At 50.0% G+C, this 27,108-nt stretch overlaps 2 protein-coding genes across 2 annotated transcripts; one reads left to right on the forward strand and one right to left on the reverse strand.

Moving 5' to 3' along the window:
• Positions 1 to 21,935, forward strand: PDZD7 (PDZ domain containing 7). The gene is made up of 16 exons (XM_006880188.1): positions 1 to 388; positions 7,572 to 7,712; positions 8,022 to 8,196; positions 8,886 to 9,062; positions 9,357 to 9,504; positions 10,797 to 10,857; positions 11,062 to 11,469; positions 11,964 to 12,161; positions 14,529 to 14,579; positions 15,033 to 15,211; positions 18,969 to 19,060; positions 19,189 to 19,280; positions 19,457 to 19,528; positions 20,297 to 20,899; positions 21,204 to 21,304; positions 21,720 to 21,935. The coding sequence occupies exons 1-16, from the start codon at positions 166 to 168 to the stop codon at positions 21,933 to 21,935; spliced, it is 2,937 nt and encodes a 978-aa protein (XP_006880250.1). The 5' UTR covers positions 1 to 165.
• Positions 21,936 to 23,103: 1,168 nt separating this feature from the next.
• Positions 23,104 to 27,108, reverse strand: LZTS2 (leucine zipper, putative tumor suppressor 2). The gene is made up of 4 exons (XM_006880017.1): positions 26,659 to 27,108; positions 25,218 to 25,880; positions 24,420 to 24,680; positions 23,104 to 23,854 (listed from the first exon to the last, which is right to left on the reverse strand). Exons 1-4 carry the CDS (start codon positions 27,064 to 27,066, stop codon positions 23,171 to 23,173), a joined length of 2,016 nt encoding a protein of 671 aa, XP_006880079.1. The 5' UTR covers positions 27,067 to 27,108; the 3' UTR covers positions 23,104 to 23,170.

A 27,108-nucleotide genomic window follows, 5' to 3' on the forward strand; every position in this document is an offset into this window, starting at 1 on the left:
CCAGGCTTGGAGCACGCACTCCTGAGAGGCAGGCGTGAGGGCCCCCGGCATCACCGAGACCCCAGCCGGCAGAGAAGGCTCATGGCGTCCCCAGCACGCGGGCTCCGCCTCCCAAGAGCCCTCGGGCTCCTCCTGGACGTGTAGGGGTCCCAGTGCGCAGCCACCATGGCGCACGGGTTCGCGGTGGGCTTTGACGCGCTGGGCCTCGGCGACCTTAGCTCGGGCTCGCTGAGCTCCCTCTCCTCCCGGGGCCACCTGGGCAGCGACTCCGGCTCGGCAACGCGATACCTGTTGAGGAAGCAGCAGCGGCTGCTAAATGGGCCCCCTCGCGGAATCCGAGCCTCGTCGCCCATGGGCCGCGTCATCCTCATCAACTCCCCCATCGAAGGTGGGGACGGGGCCCAGCCAAGGAGTGGGAGAGGGCGAACCTGGGTTGACCGAAGCAGGAGCTAGGTGGGCGTGGCAGAGACAATAGAAGTAAGGAGATGGGAATCACAGGGACTGGACTTGGGGGACCCAATGGAACTCCTATATTCTCCATACTAATCATTTGAGGACCCAGGATTTTGTAGAGAGACTAGATGAGAGAGTGAGAGGGGAATGGTCAGGGGTTAAAGAAAGGTAGGGGTGTGTGTGTGTGTGTGTGTGTGTGTGTGTGTGTGTGTGTGTGTTGTGTGGTGCACTGGCATTTCCCAAGTCCCGGTGAGTAGGCCATGGTGACAAAGGACGTCCCCACTGTGTGTCCAGCCCTGTGCAGAGCTATAAGAAGTCAGAGTCCAACGTTAGAGCGATGAAAGTAGAGCAGCAAATGGTCAGAACACGAGACAGACCAAGAAAGCTGGGGCCAGAGCGGGAGAGAGCCCTAGAGGTGAATGTGAAGAGGGAAGAACACCCAAGTTTACATGGTTTGTTGCACATCAGTTCCATCTCAGCAGTAGGTAGAGTCTGCAGAGGCCTTAACTACTAGGCAGAAATAAGACCCCATTCTTCATCTTCCCAAAATACACTGTTTATCAGGGCTTAGAGGCAGAGCCATGAGAACAGTGGAGGGTGGCATAGAAATATCATGGACAAAGACCAGGGAGAAAGCCTGGAGTACAGGGGATGGGCACATGGAGGCGCAGTCTGCCTACAGTGGCAGATGTGAAACACCATAAGGCAGTGAGCAAGGCAAGGCCTTGAATGCCCAGGGGAGGAGTCAGGGATCCCCCGGGCCTGGGCTTTCTGTTGGCAGGACCTGATAAGCATCTGCTTCTCCTCTGACTCAGTGGATCTGTGAGGAAACCCAAGTTCCCAGGTGCTGCTGATGCTATTATTCAGAGAACCACATTTAGAGAACCACTGTAACATAGACTAACTGGGAAAAGGAAGGAGAGATTTCTTTAGGTTGGGTCATCTTGGAGAAAGTGGTATTTGAGTCATAGAAAGAACTGGCCCAAGGGAGCTCTGGTGGCCTAGTGGCAAGACGCTGCACTGCAATCCCAGAGGTACACGGTTCAAATCCACCAGATGCTCTGCTGGAGAAGGAGGGGGCAATCTCCTCCTGTACCAGTCAGATCTGATTTGATGGTACATGTAAAAATAATACAATAAAAATTAAAAAAAAAAACTGGCCTTATTGTAACTGTCTGGACAAGAGTAGTCCCAACAGGTGGAACCCTGACAGAGCCTGGGCCGAATAAGCAGCTGGAAGGAAATTAGTGTGACCATAGTTTAGTGGCTAAAAATAAAGGCAGAGAGATGGGCGAGGAAAAGCCATGACAGCCTTATAGAGCATGAGGAGAGTCTGAATTTTGTTCTAGAAGTGTGAGAGATTGTTGAAAGTTTTTAACCAAGGGGAAGACTTGATCTAATTTAAAACTCTTTCTCATTGCCGTCAAGTCCAAACTGGCTCATAGATGAGCCTGGGTTGGGATTCTCAAAGAATGCAAATCACATGGGAGGAAATTGCCTATCTTTCTCCTGTGGACCTACTGGCTGATTAGACTTGCCAAAGCAGCTCGGCCTTTGGGGTAGCAGCACAACTCTACAGACTAAAACTGGCTTTACTACCGTGTTATTGTTAGGTGCATAAAGTCTCCAAGTCATAGTGACCTTTCGTACAACAGAGCAAAACACTGCTCTGTGCTGTCTTCACGATCGTTGCAGTATTTGAGTCCATTGTCATGGTCACTGTGTCAATCCATCTCATTAAGAGTCTTTTTTTCTTTTTTCTGATCCTCCATTGTTGCTGATGTCCTTCTAATAACATGTCCAAAGTGTATAAGAAATCTGGGCGTCTTCACTTATAAAAAGCATTTGGTTACATTTATCCCAAGACAGATTTGTTGTTTTTCTGGCAATCATGGTTTATTCTGTATGCTTCTCTAACATCACAACTCAAATGCATTACTTTTTTTTTTTTTTGGTCATACTTATTGATTGTCCAGCTTTCACATCTGTGAGGTGATTGAAAATATGGATGTCCGAGTCAGGCACTCTTTAGTCCTAACATGACATCTTTTTCCTTTTACTCTTAAAGAGGTCTTTTGTAGCCTTCCCAAAACACAGAGACTCCAAATGCAGCTGCGTCTGAAGCTTTCTCTTCTCCCTGGGTCTTCTTTCGTGATAGTTTGTGTACAATACAGTTCAGCAAGAGCGTTGGAGTTGCTTATTATTTGTCATCTTTCTTTCCAGACAACCTGCCTTTTACTTTGGGTTTAATCATCTCTGCAATTGCATCTGCCTGTTTGTTGTCAATAAGTCTTTAAAGCGATATAGATAGGTAGGTAGACTGGTAGATTATTAGAATGAGAGTTTGTTAATAGGTAACACATAGACTAATGATTGATAGATGGTAAAGAGAAAGAGATATTCTACAAGGCTTAATGTAAAAAGAGCAAGGACCTCGTGGGGACAGCCGTATCCTACTTCTAAGTCCACAAAGGCCAACTGTCCCCATCAAAAGCATCCACAACACAAAACCAATTCACAGGAGGTCAGACATGTCCCCCATCCTCCAGCATCTCTTTTCACTAATTTCAATAACTATCTTACTGCTCTACTGGGTCCCAAATCCATTGCAATAGATCACAGACCACACAAAACCATATTAGGGAAGTAAAAATACTATAATTCAGGTTGGAAGGTCAATGACTGTCATCTTTAACATGGATTGAAGCTCAATGAAGAAGACACCACTGGGTCAATTGGCAGCACCATGATGAATGGAGAAGAGATTGAAGTTAATAATTTCAGCTTACTTGGTTCCACAATCAATACTCTTGGCACCAGGAGTCAGGATATCAAATGATGACTTGCACTAGGAAAATCTCCTGTCAGGTACCTCTCCAGAGTACTAAGAAGCCACAGGCTCAGTCTGGAGACTAAGGTGCACCTGAACCAGGCTATGGTCTTCGCAATTACTTGCTATGCATCAGGGAGCTAGACAATGACTAAGGTTGGCAGAAGAAGAATTGATGCCTTTGAGTTGTGGTGTGGAGAAGAGTCTTGAACAAACCATGGACTGCCAAGAAAACAAATAGATCTATCTTGGAGAGGGTGAAACCTAGTTTCTCCTTGGAGATTAGGATTTTAAAGCTCAGTCTCTCATACTTTGGACACCTAGCCAGGAGGGACTGGTCCTTGGAAAGGGACATCATGCTCAGAAGGGTGGAGGGACAGCACAGGAGAGAAAGACTCTGGATGAGATGGAATGATACAGTGACTGAAGAAATGGGAGTAGGTGTTTCAGAGTCAGTGAGACTGGTTTACTATAGGGCAAGTGTCAGGGCTGTTGTCCATAGGGTCACTATGAGTCACAGGTCAGTCAACAGCACATAACAACAACAGATACAATCAGTCAATCAAGAAAGCTTTTGAAAGACACTCACATGCACCTCATTCTTCTGTATTGCAACTTCAGGTCGGTGCTCAAAGCTCTTAATCCTCCCAGTTATTGTTCTCCCACTCTGTCTGATTCTATGGGGTAGTGCTCCTAAGATCTGTTCTGTCTCATGTCAGGTCTCTGGTCTTCTGCTTTGGCTACTGCTCTCCTGTAGGTCTGGCAGGCACAGAAATCTCTGGCCCTAAAGGGCGTGCTGCATCCTCTGCTACTTTGCTGACAGAGAGATTCTCAGTAGCTGCCACTGAATCTGCTTACTTAACTGTCAAAACCACCCAATCCCCTTGTGGATAGGCTAACACACTCTATTTGCATATTCCTGCCTAGCCCCACATGGCAAAGTCAAAGTCAATGACTAGGAAAGCCATTTTGAAGAAGAAACCCTTAACACCACACTTGAGAAGGGGGGGGGGACAGTTCCTTTGTAAAATAGTTGAATTCTTAACTGCTTTCACTATGAGCGTTGATTGTGAATCTCAGCAAAGTTAAAAGATGTGTAGAGAATAAATAAGGAAGGGCAAGTTAGGATATTGCTGCAGAGTGCCCAGAGGAAGAACTAACCTTGACTACAGCTTAAACTAAGAAGTAGAGGCTGAAGAGATACCACCCCCAGAAGGTCCAAAAACCTAAGCTCAAACTTCAGATGTGGTGTCCCCCTGACCCAGGGCCCTAGGGAGACTCCAGAGGAGCTCCTAGGACAAAGAGGGTTAAAGGGGTAAGGATGAGGCTGAAAAGGACTTGTGCGTATCTAACTGTTGGGAAGGCCCAGGGACTCCCGAGTATAATCCTGCACCATCCTTGCCCACAGGCTGTCCTTGGGGATTTCTTTCTGAGCTGCCCTGGTCAAGCCTTGTAACCTGATTTCTTTTAGATTAAGCAGAGGTGTATATGTGACCATGTGATTTTTTTTTCTCCCCTCTTTCAAACAACTCCAGAATAAACCTTGCCTGCAGAAGAAATCTCAAACTTCTCTCTTAGGATATTACCTGACTTTCACCTTGCATCTTCTCACTTCTTTCTAAGCAGATCTCCTAACAGACTTTCCCCCCCCCCTCCCCGTTTGGTAACACTTAGTTTAAGTGGCATTGGAAGGAGAGGGACAGTTGGAAGTCTTTTTTTTTATCTTTTAAAAAAAATTTAATTTCTTTTTTGTGTGTGTGTACCGTCAAATCTGGTACAGGAGGAGATTATTCCTCCTTCTCCAACAGAGCATCTGGTGGATTCAAACCGTGCATCTCTGAGATGGAAGTCTTTTTTAATGTAGTATTTTAAAATGTTTTATTTAAGTGAACATGATTTTTTTTTTCTTCCCTCTCCCTTGTCTCTCATCTCTGTTAACCCTCCCAGAATGATTCTATCTCTGTATAAACCTTTTCTTAGCTTTCTATGATAGTGGTCTTATATACCATAATTATCCTTTTTAACTAATTTATGACATTCAGCATACTTTGTTCTAGCATCATCCATATTGTTCAGTATCCCACAAACTCTTGATCATTTCTGAGTGCTGTATCATACTCTATTGTGTGAATGTACCACAGTTTCTTTAGCTATTCATTCATTCATGAATACTTGGGTTGTTACAACTCGTTATTATACATAGTGCTGCAATAAACATAAGTGTGAATATGCAAATTTGTATTGTAGCTCTTAGTTTTTTTGTAATATATAGTCAACAGTGGGATTGCTGGATCAAAACCATGTTTCTATTCCCAAATTTCTGAGGAAGCCCCAAAATGCTTTCCATAGCGTTTGCACCATTTCATGTTTCCACAAGCAGCGGACAAAAGTTCTAATCTCTCCATCCTTGCCATCATTTATTGTTTGCTGTCTTACTGAGCTTTGCTATTGTGGTTAGATAAGATGATATCTCATTGTTATTTTTATTTACATCAATGGTGAAGAAGACCCTCAACCATGGAGATTGACACAGTGACTGCAGTAATGGGCCCAAGTGTGTCAGAGATTGTGGTTGACACAGGATAGGACAGGGTTTGGGCTTGTTGTTCATAGGGTCATTATGAGTCATACTGGATTTTGTGGCAACAATAATGAATGATTTTTAACATTTCTTCACGCGTTTGTTGGGCATCTAAACATCTTTGGTAAGATGTCTATTTTTGTACTCATGTACTCTACCCATTTGTAAAATTAGATTGTCTTTTTCTTGTTGAGGTATTGCAGTTTTCTACAAATTTTAGAGATGAGTTCCTTGTCAGAAATGTCATTGTCAAATATTTTTCCATAAACTGTAAGTTCTCTTTCCAAAAAGGTGAAGCCTTTTGATACATATAAATATTTCATTTTTAAGAGATTCCAATCATCTAGCTAGGACCCAGTCTTGAGTCTCTGCTTTCTCCATCCTTTCATCAGAGTCCCTTGCCAAATACTTCACTTTGTAAAATAGTTGAATTCTTAACTGCTTTCACTATGATCGTTGATTGTGAATCTCAGCAAAATTAAAAGATGTGTAGAGAATAAATAAGGAAGGGCAAGTTAGGATATTGCTTTTTCAAGTCCCACCCACCTTTAAACTCTAAGACATACTCCCTGGGTAAGTGTCCACACTTAGGAGTTACATGGAGGCAAATTTGGATTCAGCATAAGGGACAGCTTGATTTTGACTTCTGGGTTACACAGATAAAAACACGTAGGCAAGATAGCTCTCAATATATTTGAAGAAAGAGCTAATATATTTTTTTGAAAGCTGATATGCTCATTTTTAAACTATTTTTATTTGAGTGAAAGTTTACAAATCGTATTAGCTTTTCATACATCGTTCACATTTTGTTTTATATCACTAATTGTCATTTATTAGTATAATTAGTTAATTACAATGCCTGATCAACCACTCATTTCCTTGTGTGTCACCACCATTCCTTTCAACAACCAATTTATCTATTTATTAACTTTTACTTCTCTCTTCTCTTCTCATCCCTGTTCTCTTGTCAAGATTGAGTCTATCTGTGTGTAAACCTTTCCTCAGCTTTTTTTAGTAGTGGTCTTATAGCATAATTGCCTTTTTGTGACTGACTTAGGTGACACAGAGTAATCTGTGCTAGATTCATCCATGTTGTACAGTATTTCACAAATTCTTAATCATCTTTTAGGGATACGTAATCTCCATTGTGTGAATGTGCCTTAGTTTCTTTAGCTGTTCATCCATTGATGGGCACTTGAGTTATTTCTAAACCTTTGCGACTGTAAATAATGCTCCAATAAATATGAAAGTTTGTATACTAATTGATCTCACAGCTCTTGCCAATATACCCATTTTGACTGAGTCTGAAAAGCCCAGACTCTGTCAATTAAGCCCCATAGGATGGTATCGCAACCCTTCTTTTCTGTCCACCAGACCCTTGGAAGGGTAGGACTTTTAGGAATTTGGCCTACGTTAGGGAAGCTCAGTAAACATTGGACCCCCAACCCATTGCCCTTCATAATGGAAGGAAAACCACATCTTTTAATGTAGTGTTCTGTTCTGTTTTCTCACATTTCCACACCTTTCCTGGACCACAATCTCAAAAACACCCAGAGAGAACACAGAAATTGGCCACATCTTCCCATTTGGGGCCATAGGTACCTGTGTGGCTGCACTCAGCAGCCTAGTGTTTTTCGGTATTGAGTCGGGGAGCCCTTCTTGGCCAGCACAAATGTCAAGTTCATGTCTATGGTCCTGTTGTCACAGCCAACAGTGATGAGAGTGACATCATCCATGCCGTCCGGGTGGAGAAGAGTCCGGCAGGGAGATTGGGTTTCAGCGTGCGTGGAGGCTCTGAGCACGGCCTGGGCATCTTTGTCAGCAAAGTGGAGGAGGGGAGCAGTGCAGGTGAGTGGGGCCCTATGGACAAGGCCATCACCCAGGGGACGTGACCCCACTTCAGCAGGCTTCAATGATTGGGGCCAGAGTTCTTAGTTCCAGAAGGCCTGATCTAATGCAAGACAAAATCCACCTTTCTAGTAAAGTTGAGTAAGGGACAGATCTCCAGGTCTAATGAGAATTAGGAACTCCCACCCTAAGGATGCCCATTCTAATGGAGGAAGCTCCATCTCGCCTTGGGAAACTCCTGTCTGATGAGGGTGGAGCTGACACCGGGGAGAGGGGTCCCGCACTAGTCACGCTTCTCCACTGGTGCAGAGCGAGCTGGCCTGTGCGTGGGGGACAAGATCACGGAGGTGAACGGGCTGAGCCTGGAGAGCACCACCATGGGCAGCGCTGTGAAGGTGCTGACGGGCAGCAGCCGCCTGCATATGATGGTGCGGCGCATGGGCCGTGTGCCGGGCATCAAGTTCTCCAAGGAGAAGACCACGTGGTGAGCAGTGCCCAGGCCTGACTCTGGCCTAGCCCATCCCCCCATCCCTGCCCCATCCCTACCCCATCCCCAAAGTCCCTTGATAACAAAGGTTGAGGAGACCTGCCTTCTGCTTGTCAGTTCCTTTTTAAAAATAATAATAATAATAATTATTATTATTATTATTATTATTGTTATTATTATTGTAAACCATCAAATCAGATCTAACTGTTACAGGAGGAGGTTGTCCCTCCTTCTACAGCAGAGCATCTGGTGGATTTGAACTGCACACCTCTGCCTTCTGTTTGTCAAGGTGATAGAAACACCAAGACCCTAAAGCCTGACCTTAAAATTCAGGAAACATGCCCTGGTGCTCTTGAAACAGTTCTACTCTCCCAGATACTAGTGGTCCTGTCTTTCATATTACTGCTTATCTGAGCTAGGCACCTGTCCCACAGGGAAACTGGGAGGTTTAGCAATGGGAATGGCACATTGCAGCTACTAAAGGAAAAAAAAACCCAACAAACCAGAGGTGTGTTATGGTTTGCTGCATTAGATGAAACGTATGCCCCACTGAAGGTCCTAGACCCAGAAAGTCCCTCAAAGCAAGTCTTTCTCAAGTAGGTTCCAGGGCTGCTGGGAGGAGAAGACAGGGGTGGTGGTGAATGTGGTGGAGGGCCCAGGCTGAAGGCCTCTTGCTGTTGGTCCAGGGTGGATGTGGTGAATCGACGGCTGGTAGTGGAGAAGTGCAGTTCAACACCATCCAACAGCGGCTCAGAGGATGGCGTGCGCCGCATCGTACATCTATACACAACCTCTGACGACTTCTGCCTGGGCTTCAACATCCGTGGGGGCAAGGAGTTTGGCCTGGGCATCTACGTGTCCAAGTGAGGAGTAAGGCAGGGAGGGAAATGGGGCAGCCTCGAGTGGAATTTGGGAATATGTCAGCAAATAAGACCTGGCCAATGGCCTGTCCAAATGAAGAGTTGCATCCAGGACAAAGCCTGGAAAGTGAGGTGAGGTCACCAGGAAGAGAGGGTCAAGGATGGCGGTGGGGTCACCAGGAGGAAGGTCAAGGAATTTGGTTGGGCTGTTTCTCTGTCCAAAAGATGGGAGTCTGGGATATATTAAGAAAGTGGTGGATTGGGTGGCCTATCAGAATGCTATTCATCTGCCTCCAGAGTGGACCACGGTGGGCTGGCCGAGGAGAATGGGATCAAGGTGGGGGACCAGGTTCTGGCGGCCAATGGTGTCAGGTTTGATGACATCAGCCACAGCCAGGCAGTGGAAGTCCTGAAGGGCCAAACACACATCATGCTGACCATCAAGGTGGGTAGGGCGAGGGGAATCGGGAGAGGTCAGATTGAGGACAACTTGCCAGACCATCCTAGCACTGAATTAAGTCTGTTGCTCTGCATTTTCTAGGCCACGTTCATGCCATGTAGTAGGTAGCAGAGGCATTGTTCTCATTCTGATTTCACAGGAGAAACTGAGTTTTAGAGAGGCACACCTTAGGGACCATAGTCAATGACACAACTGTCCAGTGGCAGGGCCTGGTCCACCTGCTGCCCCAACTCCTAGGGTAGTGCTCTTTCCTACACTGGTCCTAAGGGTCGAAGGAGAAGGTTGAAGTGGTAGCTGTGGCTTTGGGCAGGACTGGGTGCTGGGAAACCTCAGAGATCCACAGGAGGACTGGATTAAGGCAAGAGATTGGGTTTCAGGGGAGGCAGCTGTATTCATTATTCACGAAGGTCTCACCTTTACCTCAGGATCAAGTCCTTCGTGTCTTGTACCAGGAAGAGGTGACGCCTCCTGCTCCCCCAGTGCTCAGTACTGGTCCCTACCCCACATTTCTCCTTTTCTCACACCTTCACTCAACTTCCCACTCAGTGTTTCCTTTGTTGTTCTTCCCATACCCACCTCTCCCGCTTTCCATTTCTCTGCTTCCTTCTTCACGTTATCACAAACACTTCTGTCTCTTACTCTGTCCCGCATTCATTCATTCAGTAGTGTTGACTATCTCCTACTTCCTGGGAAACAGAAAAAGAAATAACTACTTGCAGACTGTGACATAGGCCATAAGGAATTTAACCGAGAGATCTTAACTCATTGCTTTCGGGTCGGAACTGACTCAAAACTGACCCTCTGTTGAGTTTCTGATGCTGTAAATCACATGGAAGGAGGCTGCCCATCTTTCTCCCTCAGAGCAGCTGGTAGTTTGAACCACCAGAGAGGGCTGCAGTTCAACTTCCTTCAGACTGCACCACCAGGTCTCCCACTCCCTAGCCAAAGTGAGAGAGGATAGAGGGGTTCAGTAAATATCCCTTTAGCTGGGGCTTGGGGGCGGCATCAGGGGAGATCTCTCTGAGGATGTGGCAATGAAGGGAACCTAGTCAGAAGTTGAAGGAAGAGATTTCAGGCAAAGGCACTGAAAGTGCAAAGACTGTGCTGTGCAAAGGAAAACGGCCTACTCATCAATAAAGTGGGAGGTGTGAGTTGCAGTGTGATGAACTCGGAGAAGAAAATGTGGTTTAAAAGTTTACTCCTGTCCCACCACTTCCCCATTCTTACTCTCTCCTGCTTGCATCCCCACACCTTCCTCTGCCCACATGTCCTCCCAGGAGACTGGCCGGTACCCTGCCTACAAGGAGATGGTTTCTGAATACTGTTGGCTAGACCGATGTAAGTAACTCAGGCTGCAAAGGGTGGTGGGGGAAAGGATTGGCCTGAGGGTGCGAGTGATCTCTGAAGGAAACAAGACACCAATGTCACTTCGCAAGTCCCCGCAGGTTGTGAGCATCGATCTCTCTGGTGGTTCTGCATGTACCTCTGCGGTTGCAAGCAGGCCAGACCCCTGAGATGCTCTTGCCTTCCCCTTCCCTGCAGTGAGCAATGGGGTGCTGCAGCAGCTGTCCGCAGGCTCGGAGAGCAGCTCCAGCGTCTCCTCCTGTGCCTCCAGCGCTCCCTACAGCTCCGCGGAGGGCTCGGGCTCCCTGCCCTCCGACCGAATGGACGTCTGCCTGGGGCCAGAAGAGCCCAGCGGCCGTGGGCCGGGCTGGGGGCGGGCGGACACAGCCATGCAGACCGAGCCGGACATGGGGGGGCGCATGGAGACCTGGTGCAGCGTGAGGCCCACGGTCATTCTCAGGGACACAGCCATCCGCTCAGAAGGTCCCCCCTCTGCCCGCCGCCTCGATTCTGCGCTCTCTGAATCCCCCAAGACTGCTCTGCTGCTGGCCCTTAGCCGACCCCGGCCCCCCATCACACGCTCCCAGAGCCACCTGACCTTGTGGGGTAAGTAGATGGACCCCAAATCCATCTTCAGTCTCAATTCCAGTTCACATTAGTCTGAGTTCCAAACCAGCCATACTTTAGGGCCCTAAGCCCAGCCCCTCCATCCCAGGATGTACCCTAACTTTTACTCACATGCCTGCACACATATATATGCACACACTCCATACACACCCCACACACCTCACAGACACATATTTGCGCGCGCACACACACACACACACACACTCACTCACTCTGGTTGCTCTAATTGACATTCAGTGGAAAGACTCCACCATTTTTACTGTCAGTAGTGGGCAGAGGTGAATATTTGGAGGAGTACGCCTCAGCCCCCCACAGCTGTAGATCCTGCCTGCCTCTCCCACCCTCATTCTGCCTTTCCCACTCTCGTTCTGCCCGTCCCACTCTGCTTTCTCTCTTCCCCTTCTAGTACCCCTGCTCCCCTCCTCCCTTCTGTCCACCCCTCCAGCCCCCTGGGTGCTCCTTCATGTCTGCAGAGGAGAAGAAGAAGCGGAAGAAGGAGAAGTCGGGGTGCCCTGGGGAAAAGGGTGCCCTGCAGCGCTCCAAGACGCTGATGAACCTCTTCTTCAAGGGAGGGCGGCAGGGCCGATCAGCAGGGGACGGGCGCAGAGAGGCCTGGACATTGGACTGCGGGAGCTCGGCAAAATCCCGCCCTCACTTGGACATTGAAAAAAGTAAGTGCTGGGTGTATCGGATAGTGTCACTCACTCATTCACTCATTGTCCCAGAACCCACTCATCGTTAACCCCATAGGGGTTTTGGGAGACACTATAAATCTCATGGAAGAAGATTGCCCATCTTTCTCCCAAGGAGATGCTGCTGGTGGATTCAAACTGCCAGAGAGGTGTGGCCTTTGGTTTAGCAGAACTCCCTCGGGACTATGCCACCAGAGCTCCCCATCATATAGTGTGGACGGTGGTAGTGCCCACCAGCTTTAATGTCCAGCCATTCTGTCTTTAAGTTGAAGTGACAGACGAGTCATCACTCATTCTCTGGAAGGGTCTATTTCTTCCCGGTATAGTGAGGAATAAATAGTAATGTACATCACTTTGCATACAAAAGAGGCTCCAAAAGTGTGTTCATTGTTATACCGCTTCATGGTTCAGGAGACCGTCATAGAATCACAGCCTAACAAAGAAATGGAAGACCTCAAGTTAGGTAGACCCCCGGGCTTTTGGGTGGGGGTCACATCTGACAACCACCAGTAGGGGGCCCATCAATTTGGGTGCAAAATCAACCCTAAGCCTAGAGTTCCAAGGTGGCCAGAGTTCCACAAGCCCTGATTAGTTCTAGAACCCTCCTTGAATGAAGCCATTTCTATCCACAGCCTTGAGACCAGCAGAACTCGATGGTGCCCAGCTACCATGGCCAACCACTCTGAAAGGGACTATACCAGAGTGGGAGAAAACTGTGGAACAAACAAGAATATAATATTAATAATAATATAATATGATATAATAATAATAATACTAATAGAATAAAATACCAGGCTTACTGGTCTGATGAGACTGGTGGAACCTCTGAAACAATGGTCATTAGTCAGTCAGCCTTTAAACCTTTACATGAAGCTTTGTGCCTCAACTTTCAGCCAAACAATAGCCAGGCCTCTAGAATGAATAAAAACACAAGGGAGATAGTACGCCTTAGAAAAAGTAACCCTTAGGGGAGCTCTGGTGGCCTAGTGGCAAGGAGCTGCAACTATAATCCCAGAGGCGCACGGTTCGAATCCATCAGATGCTCTGCCGGGGAAAGAGGGACAATCTCCTCCTGTACCAGTCAGATCTGATTTGACGGTACACACACACACACACAAATAATAAAATTAAAAAAAAAAACAAAACAAAACAACTAAAAGAGACAAGAGATAAGAAAGAAGGAAATAGTAAATTCAGGGAGGAGAATGAGTTCTGTTACACTGCACTTCATGTTCATCAAAATGGGTATGAATTGTTGATTGGAAAACCAGTAGGCCTGCCCCAAGCTGCACTCGTGCCAAAGGTTTTCTAAAGCCCCTCACAGAGGCCCTCTCAGCTCTCCAGTGAAGTTCATTGAATGAATGAGTGAACACACTTGGGGTTGTGAATGACAGACCTCAGCTCCAACTGGCTTAACATTGCACTTCTTGGCTCAGTTACTGATTTTAGCTGGGTTCAGCAGTTTACACCATGTGGTTTGACATCTGCCCCGTCACCTTTTTGGTTCCACTTTCTCACAGGTGGGTGGGTTACACTATCACGCAGGCTTTATCCACTTGGATAAAGGCTCTTCACAGCCTCTGAGGAAGAGGCCTTCTCTCCCAAGTGTTCCACCCTAAGGTGGGCTCTAATTGGCCCAGCTGAGATTACATGTCCAGCTGTACAAATCGCTGTGATGTGAGAGAGGGAGAGGATTTACAGCGGTGAGACTGGGTCATGTGCCCACTCTGCAATACCTGTGCTGAGAAGGGAGGTAGGGCCGCCCCAGGGAAAAATCAAGGTACTGTTTCCAGGAATGGGTGTGGATGTTGGGCAGACAAAAACAATCAGAAGGCAAAGAGCTGCCTGAGTCCTGCCCCTCCTTGGGGTGTTGAATGATCTAGGGTCTCCAGATGACAGTCCCATGGGAGAGAATCCCTTCAAATTAGGACAGGCCAATCCTCCTGCCTCAATTCCTCTCTCTTCCCACAGTGCCCAGTACCTTGAGCTCTCCTTGTCCTCTTCCCACCTCTCTGGCCACTCTTCCCTCTCCTCCAAAGGCTCCTCTCTCTCCCTCTGTCTCTTTAAGGTAGGTAGTCCCTCAAGCTCCATCCTTGGGATTCTCCCCTCATATATCTTGTTTTCAAATGCATCTCTGTAAGCAGAACTCAGTCTGCCCCCTCTCTTGATCCAAGCCCTTCACTGTCTCCCTATTGCGGATAAATGAATTCCCTAGACTAAACATGGCCTTCAAAGACCCCCATGGCCTGACCTCTTACCTCCTTGCCCAGCCAGTCCCAAGCCCTCTCAACCCCCATTCTCAGACTGAAACCAGGGCTTCTGATTGAACCTCTTTTTTTTCCATAGCAGGGGGAGTGGGGCCTGTGCAGAAGTTTGTCACCTGGAGACTGCGACGTGGTAAGTCATGCCTTTTTTCACCACAGCCTGGCTCACACAGGGCTAGAGATGGGGCTGCACACTGGGTGCTAAACTAAGGGGCTTTGGGCTAAACTCAGCGGGCAGCAATCTTGGGAAACTCATCCAAAAAGGAGAAGCAGCTAAAATTTACTGAAAAACTCAGGGTTGTATGCAGATTTAGAGGTGTATTTTATGGAACTTAAAGGTTTGGTTGGAACTCACAAAGAAAAATTTTAGGGAGCCAGGGATACCAGTGAGGGACAGAGGGTGCAGGCATGGGGTCAGGAGCATTGTGTTGAGGCTCTATTAAAGAACAAACTGGTTTGGGGTTTCTAATTGACTGGCAGAGGGGTCTGGATTTGAAACTCCATTAGTGGGAGTCCATGATAGGAAGGATAAGGGCTAGGATGCCATGTGGGAATTTCACCATGTTACTCTGTTCCTACTCCACAGACCGGGAGAGGGGTCGGGCCCTGCTCTATGCCAGGTCTGGGAGCCCCTCCAGTCAATTCCAGCACAATGTGGATGAGCGGGTGCAGGCCTGGGAGAGCCGCAGGCCTCTCATCCAGGACCTGGCCCGGCGGCTGCTGACGGATGATGAGGTGTTGGCTGTCACTCGCCACTGTTCTCGGGTGAGCGCCTGTCCCGTGGTTACTTAGTCACCCAGGTCCAATTAATTCAAAACACTCACTTACCTAATCTCAAATGATGAGGATGGCACAGGACACAGGGTCACTGTAAGTCGTACTTGACTCAACAACACCTAACAACAACAACAACCCACTAGTCAGTATAATTGGCTCAGTGCTGAGAGGCCAATGGTCAGCAAAACCCAATGTCCCCCAACCCCCTTCCCCATAACTAAGTTAGAAAGGAGACGAAGACAATAATTAGAGCCTAAACATATGCCCAAACTTGGTATTTAATATCTCATTATTGGCAAAAAAAATATTAAATCTGTCTTAGAAGACATGCAACCAGGGTACTTCTTAGAAGCAAGGATGGTGAGACTTCATCTCACATACTTTGGGAATGTTGTCAGGAGGTACCAGTGTTTGGAAACAGACACCATGCTGGGAAAAGTCAGTGGAAAAAAAGGAAGACCCTCAATGACATATGGATTGACACAGTGAGTTTAACAATGGCCTTAGGCATGGCGGAGCTTGTGAGGATGGTGCTGGGCAGGGCAAGGCTTCTCTCTATTGTTCACAGGGTCGCGATGAGTCATAGTTGACTCAACACCATCTAATAATAACAAAAAGAAATATGAGGAGTTACCACAAATTGGAATAGACTTGAAAGCAACAACAATTAACACCTCAAATGCTATGAAAGCAAAGGACGTGATGAAATAACCAGGGAGGCACAAATTAGATGATGGATCTGGCAGGTCTCTGAGGAAGTGATATTAGGTTGAGGAGAGAGGGAGCCAGGAAGTGATGAGTAGGGGAAGTGAGTCTCTAATGCCTTACATCTGCCCTCCTCTAACTCCTTGCCAAGCCTGCTCTCTTGTTACCCTGGTAACTGATCCTTTGTTCTTCATATACACCTCAAGTTATTCCAACATACACTGTTAGTCTCAGTTCTGTTCCACTTAAACAGAACCAGAGGTCCCCAGGGTGGTTGCAAGGTAAAATTGTCTTGTACCCTGGATGCTGGGGAGGCTGCTGGAGCCTCTGCTCCACCTCTTGGCAGGATTGGAGGGGTCCTCCCCTCAGCAACCCCCATCCCATCCTCTGGGTTTCCTGGGATGAACAACGCAGGAGCGTGCTTGTGTAAGAACAAGGACAGGAATTTCAAGAAATTTTTGTGGGTCTCCTTACTCTCTCTTTCTCTTTGGCCCACGAGGGGCTGTGTGGGGCTGTGTTCTGTGTTTCTAGGAGGAGTGATTTGCATGTCTGAGGGACTGAGTTTGTGTTGACTTGACTGTATGATTGTACCTGGGTGTGAACGTGTACGCACACGTGTCCAGCTCATGCATCTGCGTGTCCCTACATGTTACTGTAGGTGTCAGGCTCACCCAAAGGGCCCTAAGTGGTTCTCACCATACCATCGAGGGTGAGCCTGCAGCTTTGGGCTCTGACCAGTAGGTGGGGCTCTGTGTCTGTTTCTTTGGTCAGCTCCTTGCTTCACTTTGTTCTTATCTTTCACTTTTAACTTGCCCGAACCAAGACTTCTTCCCATTGTACCCTCAGATGGCCTGGTTGTTCTATACACATCCAGACGTGACCGAAGATGCACCCACACCATAGGCTCACATCTGAGGAACTCCACCTAATGCTCTCCTAGTGGCTTGGATGCATAGCCCTGAACCCCAAGCCTGTCCCTTTTCTCCCCTTCTGAGTTGTTTCCCCACAGCTGCCAGACCAGACCTTGTAAACCGCTTTGCTGATCATTTTACATGCCTCCCTTCCACACCTGGTCCTCCACCAGCAACCCCTTATCTTTGACAGACTCAAGTGCACGTACACACACATTACAGGTGCACAAAAAAAAAAAAAATCCTTACCCTCACGCACAAATCCCTTCCTTGATCTGGCCCTTCCCGCTAACCTGGGTTTTCTTACCGTCTTCACTTGGCACCAGGGAATTTATAGATTTTTAAACTGTACACCTCTAGGTGGCGCTACTCACAAACGCTAATCACACACTGCACAGCCCCCCATGGAGGCCCTCCAGGACCCCACAGTCTGGCCAACCCTCTCTCTACTCGCTGTTCTGTGTCACCACCTTGCAACGCTTCCCCCTACTTTCAGGCTGTTCTCTCCATCTGTCCTACAAAAGCACAAATGTCATCGCCCCCGTGAAGCCCACTCTGACCCCCCTGCTCTGAGATACCCCTCACCCCTCTCCAGTGTGTAGTAGCTCATTGGGGCATGTGGCTCATTTGCTCCTCTTATCTGGTAAGCTGGGTCCCTATGAGTTTGGGACTGGATCATCATTGTGCCCCGATTGTCCAGTTAAGGGCTTGCCACTTGAGTGTGGTATGCAGGTGGGTGGAGCTGACATGTGTGCAGCAGGGTAACTGATTTCAGTTACATTGTACTGTCTGTGTGTGTGAGAGAGAGAGAGGAAGAGAGCGAGTGAGAGGAAGAGAGAGAGAGTGAGAGAGAGGGCGCTGTTTATACTCTTACATGTAGTTTAGGGCTACACACAGAGTTCATATTTTATTTATTTCCAGGTACTTGTGAATGGCTTACCCTGACCACTAGAGCCCACAGTGGGTTGAAAGGATGCTCTATCTGAGAATCAATGTATGCCTCTGAGTGTGTGTGTGTGTGTGTGTGTGTGTGTATAGTGTGAGCCAGTGTGTGTTACTCTCTTACCACCAGAGGGTGGTATGTTGGCCAAGCTGAACAGCTCCCAGAGTTCAGTTCGCTGGTGTTGATGACAGTGGGGAGTGGCTGGTGGCATCTGAGCAGTGCCAAGCAGAAAGGGCCCTACCCCAGGGTAACTTGTACAGCCATCCCTGGCCCCAGGTCTCCTTCTGGCTCTGAACAAAGCCTGACTCGTACGGAGATGGTCATAGCCACAGTCCAGTGTTTGGGAGGTGAGAGAGAGGAGGCATCTTCTCCCCCTGCACAGCCATTTCAGATGAGATCCAATCCCTCTCCACACTTCCTTGTCCGTGTGGTCTTGAGCAAAGCTCTGCTCTCGGAAACTTACTTAGTCTCTGTATCTGCAAAATGGGAATAAAACCCCCACACCAAGCCCACTGCTGTCCAGCTGGTTCTGTCTCATGGAGGTGCTGTCTGGTTTCAGAGACAATACATCTTTACAAACAAGAGTGCCCATTTCCACCCCTCCCCCCCATTTTTGCTGCTTCTGGATTCCAACAGGCAACCTATCAGTTAAGTAGCCTAACATGCAACATCACGAGGACTCCTTAAATGGCATAATTAAGGTTATCGGCATGGTGATTAGAGAGCAAACTGGGAGACCATATGTAATTTGCTTAGTACTGGGCACAAAGTTGTGACTGTTTTTTTGCTATTGTTGTTAGGTGTCAACGAGTTGACTAAGACTCACAGGGACCTTAAGAACAACAGACGTGAACCTTACCTCATTGTGCACCGTCCTCAAGCTCATCACCATGTTCAAGCCCAATGTCAATGGAGTCACTATGTCAATCCCTCTCTTTGATGGTCTTCCTCTCTTTCTCACGACCCTCTACTTTTCCCAGAATGATGTCTCTCTCCAAGGGCTGTTATCAGTGTATTATTAATACTTCAGGCTCTGTCTAGTCTAGATAAGACCATCCTGTGGATAGCCTGAGAGTGGGGAGAAGTGTTCCTAGAGCTTGGAGGGGTAGGTGGGTCCCAGGCATTTGCCCTCATCTAGCTCTGGAAGTTCACACTGCTATCTGACCTGCGGTCCCTTTGTCCACAGTATGTGCACGAGGGTGGTGTGGAGGACCTGGTGAGGCCCCTGCTGGCCATTCTTGACCGGCCGGAGAAGCTGCTGCTGCTGAGGGACATCAGGTGGGGAAGGGGCCATGGAGAAGGCATGGGGGCAGGAAGGGGCCTCCTGAATACCCTCCCCCTAACGTTCTCAAGGCTGAAGCCTCCTGGCGCCTTCAGCATTGAGCCCACCTCTTGGCCTCTCCCAGGAGTGTGGTGGCGCCCACAGACCTGGGCCGCTTCGATAGCATGGTGATGCCGGTGGAGCTGGAGGCTCTGGAGGCCCTCAAGAGCAGAGCAGGTCAGCCGCTAAGGGGCAGGGCTTCTGCCTCCCATGAGCCCTGTCTCCTGGGTGGGGGTGAGGGTAGGGTCTCCCAGGGAAGAGGTGGCCAGAGACAGCTGGAGATGCTCAAGCTATGTCCAGCAGGGAGCCTGGCATAGGCACCTTGCCTCTGACCTGCCTCCCTCTCCAACCAGTCCGGCCTCCAGCTTTGCGGCCAGCCCGGCAGGACACACCACCCAAGCGCCACCTCATCACCCCTGTGCCTGGTTAGTCAGAGTTCTGCAGTCTCGGGAAGGGGTTCCATCCTGGGAAAATGGGGGCATCAATGGGCCCTCTTCATGGGGCAGCTTGGAGCTTCCCCAAAGGAAAGCCCTCATCCTCCAGAACCATATGGAGCACATTGCCGCATCGCCTGTACTATGACTGACTTAATCATTGTTTGCAAACCCACTCACTTTTTAAATTTAGTCTCGTTCAGTGCAATCTCTGTGAAGCCACCAGTTTGTTGGGTATGCTATTTATGGGTTGGTTTTGGGGTTTCCCCCCCAAAACACATTAAAATAAAACTTGAACTATGAAATACTAAACACCAAACCCAAATCCACTGTCACTGACTCAATTCAGACTCACAGTGACCATCCATCAGGTCTCCCAGACTGTAAATCGTTACAGCTGGAGACTGCCCAGCTCTTTCCCATTCATCAGTCAAATGATGGATTCAAACTGCCAGCCATTGGATTAGCAGTTCAACACACAGCACATGAAGCCACCAGGCCTCCCTATCCAGAACCGACCCATAACTGACCCTCCAGCAGGTTTTCAGAGGCTGTAAATTAGACAGGAAGAAACACTGCTCTAGTAGAACCTATTTGCCTGCCCTGGTGGGAAGCAGCCCTTACTAAAAGCAATGCGGAACCATGTCTGGTTCTCAGCCCTCACAGGGAAAGGCAAGGGCTGCAGGCTGGAGGGCTGGGCTGGGGGACCTGCTCCTGTTGAGAGGTGAGAAGTGATCTAAGCTTGGCTTTCTTCCCCAGACAGCCGTGGAGGCTTCTACCTGCTGCCTGTGAATGGTTTCTCAGAGGAGGAAGATGATGGAGAGTTGAGGGAACGACTGGAGGGCCTCAAGGTCTCCCTTGGTACCTCAAGTTCCCACCATTCCCACAAAGGGATTCCCCCTCTTCAAGATGTGCCAGTAGATGCCTTTGCGCCACGCCGAGGTGCCTGCACACCCCATCCCCAGCCACCACCAGTTGCTCCAAGGCCCCCACGGCCTAACTGGCTGTTGGCTGAGCCTCTGACCCGAGAGGACTCTGGGCATATCCCAAACCAGGGCCCTACTCAGAGCCGCAGCCGGAGCCGCAGCCGCAGCCGGGGTCGAGGCAAGTCTCCTGGACTCAGGCGCTCTCCCTCCCCTGCACCTGTCCCCACTCCCAGCACAGCCAATGGGCGCTACCACAAGCCTCGGAAAGCCAGGCCCCCTTTGCCAAGACCTCTGGATGGGCCAGCAGCCAAGGCAGGGGACAGTCAGGAGCATTCAGAGAATGGAACTGACAGAACCCCAGCCAAGGAGGCAACCCCAAAGACCCCTAGCGGGGAGTTGAGGACAGTCACCCTGTCCAAGATGAAGCAGTCGTTGGGTGAGTCTCAGTGACCTGGTGCATAGTCTGGTGAGGTTGGTAGACTTAGTTTGAGGGTATGGATAAAGGACCCAAGAATATACCCCTAGGTGTTAGGGTACAGCCAGGAGTGTAGATTTAAAGAGTTGGGGTTCTGGAAGACCAGGATTGATTTTGGAGTGAGTCTACAGTAGTGACGAAATCTGGGGAGTTGAGAGAAGTTGGCTGGCCCAGATCTAAAGATGGGGAGGCCTCTGTTTCTTTTGGGAGCTCTGTGGGTGTGAGGGTGTGACTGTAAACTCACGCAGTTTCTCCCTCTTATTAGGCATCAGTATTTCTGGGGGCATTGAATCTAAGGTGCAGCCCATGGTGAAGATAGAAAAGATCTTCCCTGGGGGTGCTGCCTTCCTCAGTGGGGCTCTTCAGGTGAGTGGGGCATACATTCCTTTGGCCCAAAGCAAGGGGTGAGACTGGGTGAAGGTTATCTTCCAGGCAGACCTGGGAGAAGGCCTGAGACCAGGTGGTGGGAGGAGGCTTAGAGGCAGGCAAGGGTCAAGCATGCAAGAAGAACAGGCTTACAGATAAATCTGTCCCCTCATGCCAGCCTGAGCCTAAGGGCGGCCCATCCTGTTCCACCCCCAAGTCCTAAGGGACAAAAGGCCATTGTTTGCGCCCCACCCTGCCCCCAGTGGCTCCAGGCACAAAAGTACCATTGTCCATCCTCTCACCCAGATGGGGGAGGAGTATCCTATCTGGTAGAGGTACAGGAGGCCTCTTTTAGGTTGTGTGGTGGGTTGAGTGTGACCTGAGAGCGGACTAGATTCTCCTCCCTTCAACCCAGGCTGGCTTTGAGCTTGTGGCTGTGGATGGAGAGAGCCTGGAGCAGGTGACCCACCAGAGAGCGGTAGACACCATCCGGCGGGCTTATCGAAACAAGGCTCGGGAACCGATGGAGCTAGTGGTCAGGGTCCCTGGGCTCAGCCTACTACCCCTGCCCTCTGATTCTGCAGCCCTCACTAACCAGCATCTTCCCACTGCCCCAGCCCCTACCCACTGAAGTCTTTCTTGATGCTTCTCCAGTCTCATCCACTGGCTCTCAGAACCTCCTCTCCATGCCCAGATGCCCTTCTCACCAACATAACCTCTCTCTACTTATCCCATGATCCCTAGACTGTCTCCTGGACTTCTCTTCAGAACATGCTCAGAAGTCCTCTCAAATCTGCACCAATTGCTCTGATCTTCGACTTTTCTATCATTAACACTCTGCCTTTTTCAGGTGTCCAAGTACAAGGTGCTACTGGAAAGGCTGTCACCTGAATTCATCATCTACTCCTCATAGGTCCATAAATTTAAGGCTTCATGAAACTTAGAGGTACTTTCTCACAATTCTCCCAAGCACAGAGGGACACAGACTCTCAAACAGAGCCCTAAAGGAGTCATCAAATTCACTTTCCAGTCTCAAGCAGCATATGTTATGAAGGACATAATGGCTCTCCTAGCCCTTCACCCCATGACAGACATTTCAGGTTGTGGTCTACTAGGACCTCCAATTTTCTACTGAATTTGCTTCTTTCCTTAAGACCTCTGAGGGGTGTGGGGAAGAAGGACATCAAGGAAGTTCCTACAATCTTCATCTAATACTTTTTTAAAAACAAAATTTTTTTTTAATTTTTTCTTTGGGTTTGTTTGTACAAGAAATTTACAGTGTGAAAAATATACAAGTGAAAACGAGGCCATAAACCTGGGTGTGGGTTAGGGCGGATTGGTCACAAATAAACAAGACATTTCTTGAGTTCTTCCTTTGGTCTGACTACAAGCTCCCCCCTTCACCCCATGAGAGGTTACAGAGCTGAAACCTGAGGATGAGACCCCAGTTTCAGCCCTGTTCCCCAAGACAGGGAGGGTGGGAACAGGCACATCTGGAGCAGCTGGCGCCATCTGGCTGTCTCTGGCTTGGGGTTGGGGAAAAATGTGGAGATGAAGGAATCCCTTCCTCTTTCCAGCTCTGCTAGCTAGGGCAAGCTGGGGAGTGTTTGGGTGACTGGAGTTGGCAAAGTGGCATTGGTGGCAGTTAAGGAGTGAAATAGAGTGAGTAGGAGCCTTAGGTGAGTAAACAGGGACCTTCATAGGGTCTGAATTTGCTCCTGCAAGCCATGGAGCCATCCCCAGTTCCTGGCAGTGGCCCAGAGGCCTGGATCCCAGGGCAAGTGGCTGTGTGTCCCTCAGGGCCTGAGTGGACATGAGGCTTCTGCTGTCTTCAGCAGAGCTCCCTGCAAGCTGGATCTCAGGACCCTAGATTTCGGTAGCAGTGATCTCCTCTAGGCAGATGCAGGGGGCCGGCTCGGCCAGGCCCAGGTCAGCGAGCTCCCGGGCCTCCAGCTCCAGGCTGAGCTGCTGCAGTTCCTGCTCCAGCTGCCGGTTGCGCCGGTACATCTGGATGTAGTTGTGCTGCAGCTGCTTCTGGTAGCGAATCACCTGCTCCTTCTCCGCCTGCCAGGCCTGCCTCTCCCCTTCGAAGCTGTCGCGCTGCTCCTCACCCCGTCGCCGTTCCTGCTGCAGCTCTGCCCGCAGCCGCTCCACCTGGGCCCGCAGGCTGCCCCCAACCCCTGCTGCTGCCCGCTGTGCCTTGGCCTCGTCACTCTCTGCCAGGAGGAAGGGGTCAGCAGTGGTGGGCGGCACAGGGGGCTCCCGAAGTCCAGCCACCTCGGCATCCAGCTGCCCAGCTTTCTCCCGCAGCCGCTCTGCCTCATGGCGATGTCGCTGCAGCTCCTGGGAACAGGCGTCCAGCTCCAGCTCCCGTGCCCGGGCTGCCTCCTGGAGACCCCGGGCCCGGCCCTCACTGACCCGCAGTGAGGCCCGGGTCTCCCGAAGCGCCACTCGCAGGGCCACCAGCTCACTGCCCTTCTGCACCAGCTCTGCCTGAGATTCCTTCAGTTGCTGCTTCAGCAGGGAGATTTCACCAGACTTCTGGCACACCTGGGGGACAGTGAGGGGTCACGTTGGTCATGGGAGACACTGTGGAAGCATCGTCCAGGCTTGTCTGAGAACCGGGGTGACAGGTGGTACATAGGTGGGATAACTAAAAGCAGTGCCCATGTTCCTAACTGATAGGAAATAAAATGTATTGGTCAAAAAGACATTAAAGCTGACTGACTGGGTTAAAAAAATCTCAGCCTGAACATTGACTAGGTGTGATTTTGAACTCCAGCCTTTCTGAGCATCAGTTTCTACATCCTAAGTGGAGTTAATAATAGCACTCACCTCTCAGGTTGTTAAGGATTAAACAATCAACATAACATGCTTAGAATAACACCCAGCACAGAGCAAATACTACATTCTTATTGTCTGGAAAGCAGGTAAGGGAAGAACCTGGGCACTACACCAGAACCATGGGGAGACACCCTCCACCCCCAAAGAAAAGGACGTGAGGGAGTCAGCACACAGGGGTGTGGAAGGGGAAGTCTTCTGTGGGAGCACACCGAGAGGGGGTGTGTCCTTGTAGGGCCCTGCTCCCTGTCCCCTGCCTCCTGGTCTGGCCCACCTCCCACTTGGTCTCCTCCAGCCGTGGTCCCAGCTCCCGCTGCTCCCTCTCAAAGGCTGCACAGCGCCGTTCCAGCTGCTCGCGCTCCTGGAGCAGCTGTGCGAAGTCGTCCTGCAACTGCCGCTTCTCCTGCTGCAGCTGGAAGACCTGGAGCTGCAGGAGCTGCTGGGCCCGCTGAGCCCGCTGGGCCACCTGCTGCGCCTGGGCCGCACAGTCCTCTCTCGGCGGCTCCCGCGGCCAGTGCCGCCGATCCTCGTACACCTGGGGGAGAGAAGGCAGGCCTGGGTCCCGGACAGCCCCCTGCACCTCCAGCCCCGCCAACCCAACGCCCTGCTCACTGACTGCACTGATGGGCCTGAGCTCAGGGAGGGCTGATGACATTATTACAGCAATAGTAACAACCACCTCTTATAATAGTAACAAATGCTAACACTAGCAGGCGTTCACATGGCACTTTTTAGGTGCCAGGCCTTATTCGCAGTCCTTGACATCCTCTGCATTACTTAATAATTTTAATAGTCCTATGAAGCCAGAAATATCCCCATTTATAGATGCAGAAACTGAGGTGCAGTAAGCGTTAAGTGACTTGCTCAAGCCCCAAAGTGGATGGTGGTGGTGGATTTGAATCCCTTCAGCCTGATACCTCAACCACTTTACAGGTGAAGCCAGACAGCCGGGGTGGGGTCAGGGTCACAACATCCAACACCCAGCCCAGCACCAACAGAAATGATCCCTAGATCCCTAGCACCTCTGATGCTCTGCCGTGCCACCTCCCCCCATGATCGCCGCTGACCACACCTGGCACACGGTCGCCTCGCTCTCATCCAGACTGTCCCGAAGCTGCTGCAGCTCTGCTTCCCGGTCTCGGAGCTTTCCTTCCAGGACACAGTGCAGCAGGGCCTCATCCGAAGGGGGTGGAGGGGGTGGAGGTGGTGGGGAGCGCTCCCCACAGGAACTGCTATCAGGCGAGGCCCGGGGACCACTGCTCAACAGTCCTCCAGCCATGCGGCCACCCAGGGAGCCTGTGCTCTTGCTGGAGGATGACCGGCCACTGTCCGAGTGGGAGGGCCCAGTAGGGGCCCCTCGGGCTGGCCCAGGCAGCGGACCCCGCCCAGGGCCATGGGCGGGCAGGTGCCCACTAGGAGAGCTGGTGGCTGGCTCAGCACCTCCAGTGCTGTACGTAGGCAGACTGGACAGTGAGTTCCTGCCAGAGTCGGACAGTGTCCCAGATGGGCACCCACTGGTCCAGCCACTTAGTGCGAGGGGCTTGTCGGCGGTCGAGGAGGAAGAGGAAGAGGAGGAGGAGGAGGCAGGGCCTCCAAACAGCTGTGTCAGGCTGCCCTGGCTCCCAGACAGCCCAGAGGCCCGAGGACCCAGGAAGCCAGGTAGGGATGGTGCCCCTCGAGGTTTGGGCAGCACTGGCTTGAAGGCTGTTGGGCGGATCAGGATTTTCTCCATGTTCTGAAATGAGGCAGCCACGTGACACTGGGGATGAGCTGCCCTCATCACAGTCCCAATCCCCATACATTTACAGAAGTTGCTAGTACCAAATAAAGGCCGACTGAGAGTGGGCTTAATGTCAAGTGATTTTAGAAGGTTAATTGCCAATCATCCCACTAGTCATTACAGCAAAATATTATGACCAGCCCAGTATTAGGAGCCCTGGTGGGTCGAGTGTTACATGTTGGGCTGCTGAACCGAAAGGCTCGCAATTCAGCCCCACCCGCATCGTGAGGAAAAGATTAAGAAGTCACCCTTCAGGAGTTACGTCTTCAGAAGTCTGACTGAGGGTTATCATCAGTGAGAATCAGTCTGATGGCAAAGAGTTTGGTTTTTCTGAGTTTTATCCCAATATTACAGATGAAGAAATAGAGGGTCAGCAAAGCTAAAAGCCTTGTCCAAAGTCAGAGCTATAACAACAATAATTTAAGCAGTTAGTATTTACGGAACACATGCCATGTGCCAAGCGCTATGCTAAGTACTTTGCATACATTATTTAGTTCTCAGAATGATCCTGTGGGGGGACTGATCTATTATCTCCAATTCACAGATACTTCAATTTCAAAGAAGTCAGAGATTTTTCTGAGCTCATATGGTCACAATGAGGCAGAGGTGAAGTTAGGATCCTGGTTTGTGAAGATGTAGCCCATACTCTTCCCTCTAAAAAGCCTCTAATTTCTAGCTTTCCCCAGGCCATTCCTGACTCCACCCTGGCCCCACAGGAAGGGCTAATCCTCACCTTTTCCAGCTTTCCAGAGACAGGGATGAGCTTTGGTGGGGGACCCCGGAGGTGGGCATTGTGTGCCCGTTGTTCTCGGGTATCTTCAACATCACTGCTGGGACTGGGAGGTGATTCTGTCCGGAAGTCCTCGTTGATGTAGGTGAAGCTGGTGGCGGGGATAGCTTTCCTCGGGGGCACAGCTGGGCATAGTGGCTCTTGTGCTCCATAGCCACCCCGAAGCAGACCATCTTGCTGGCGGAAGAAGGTGGGTCCAGGAGGGCCATGGTGTCGGGGTGGAGCTGGCCCCCCAGGGCAGGGCCGGCCTGAGATGAGGCTGCTCACGCTGCCCATGGCCGGAGCTTGTGGGGCAGTGGCGGCCTCAGGGGTGGGCTCCAGTGGCACCGGCAGGGTCTGTACAATAGCCATGGCAGCAGAGGCTCAGGTCTGGCCAAGGGCCTCTGGGACAAC

This window comes from Elephantulus edwardii, unplaced genomic scaffold (assembly GCF_000299155.1).
Source record: "Elephantulus edwardii isolate Elephantulus edwardi_28Jun2011 unplaced genomic scaffold, EleEdw1.0 scaffold00006, whole genome shotgun sequence".
Taxonomy (NCBI): domain Eukaryota; kingdom Metazoa; phylum Chordata; class Mammalia; order Macroscelidea; family Macroscelididae; genus Elephantulus; species Elephantulus edwardii.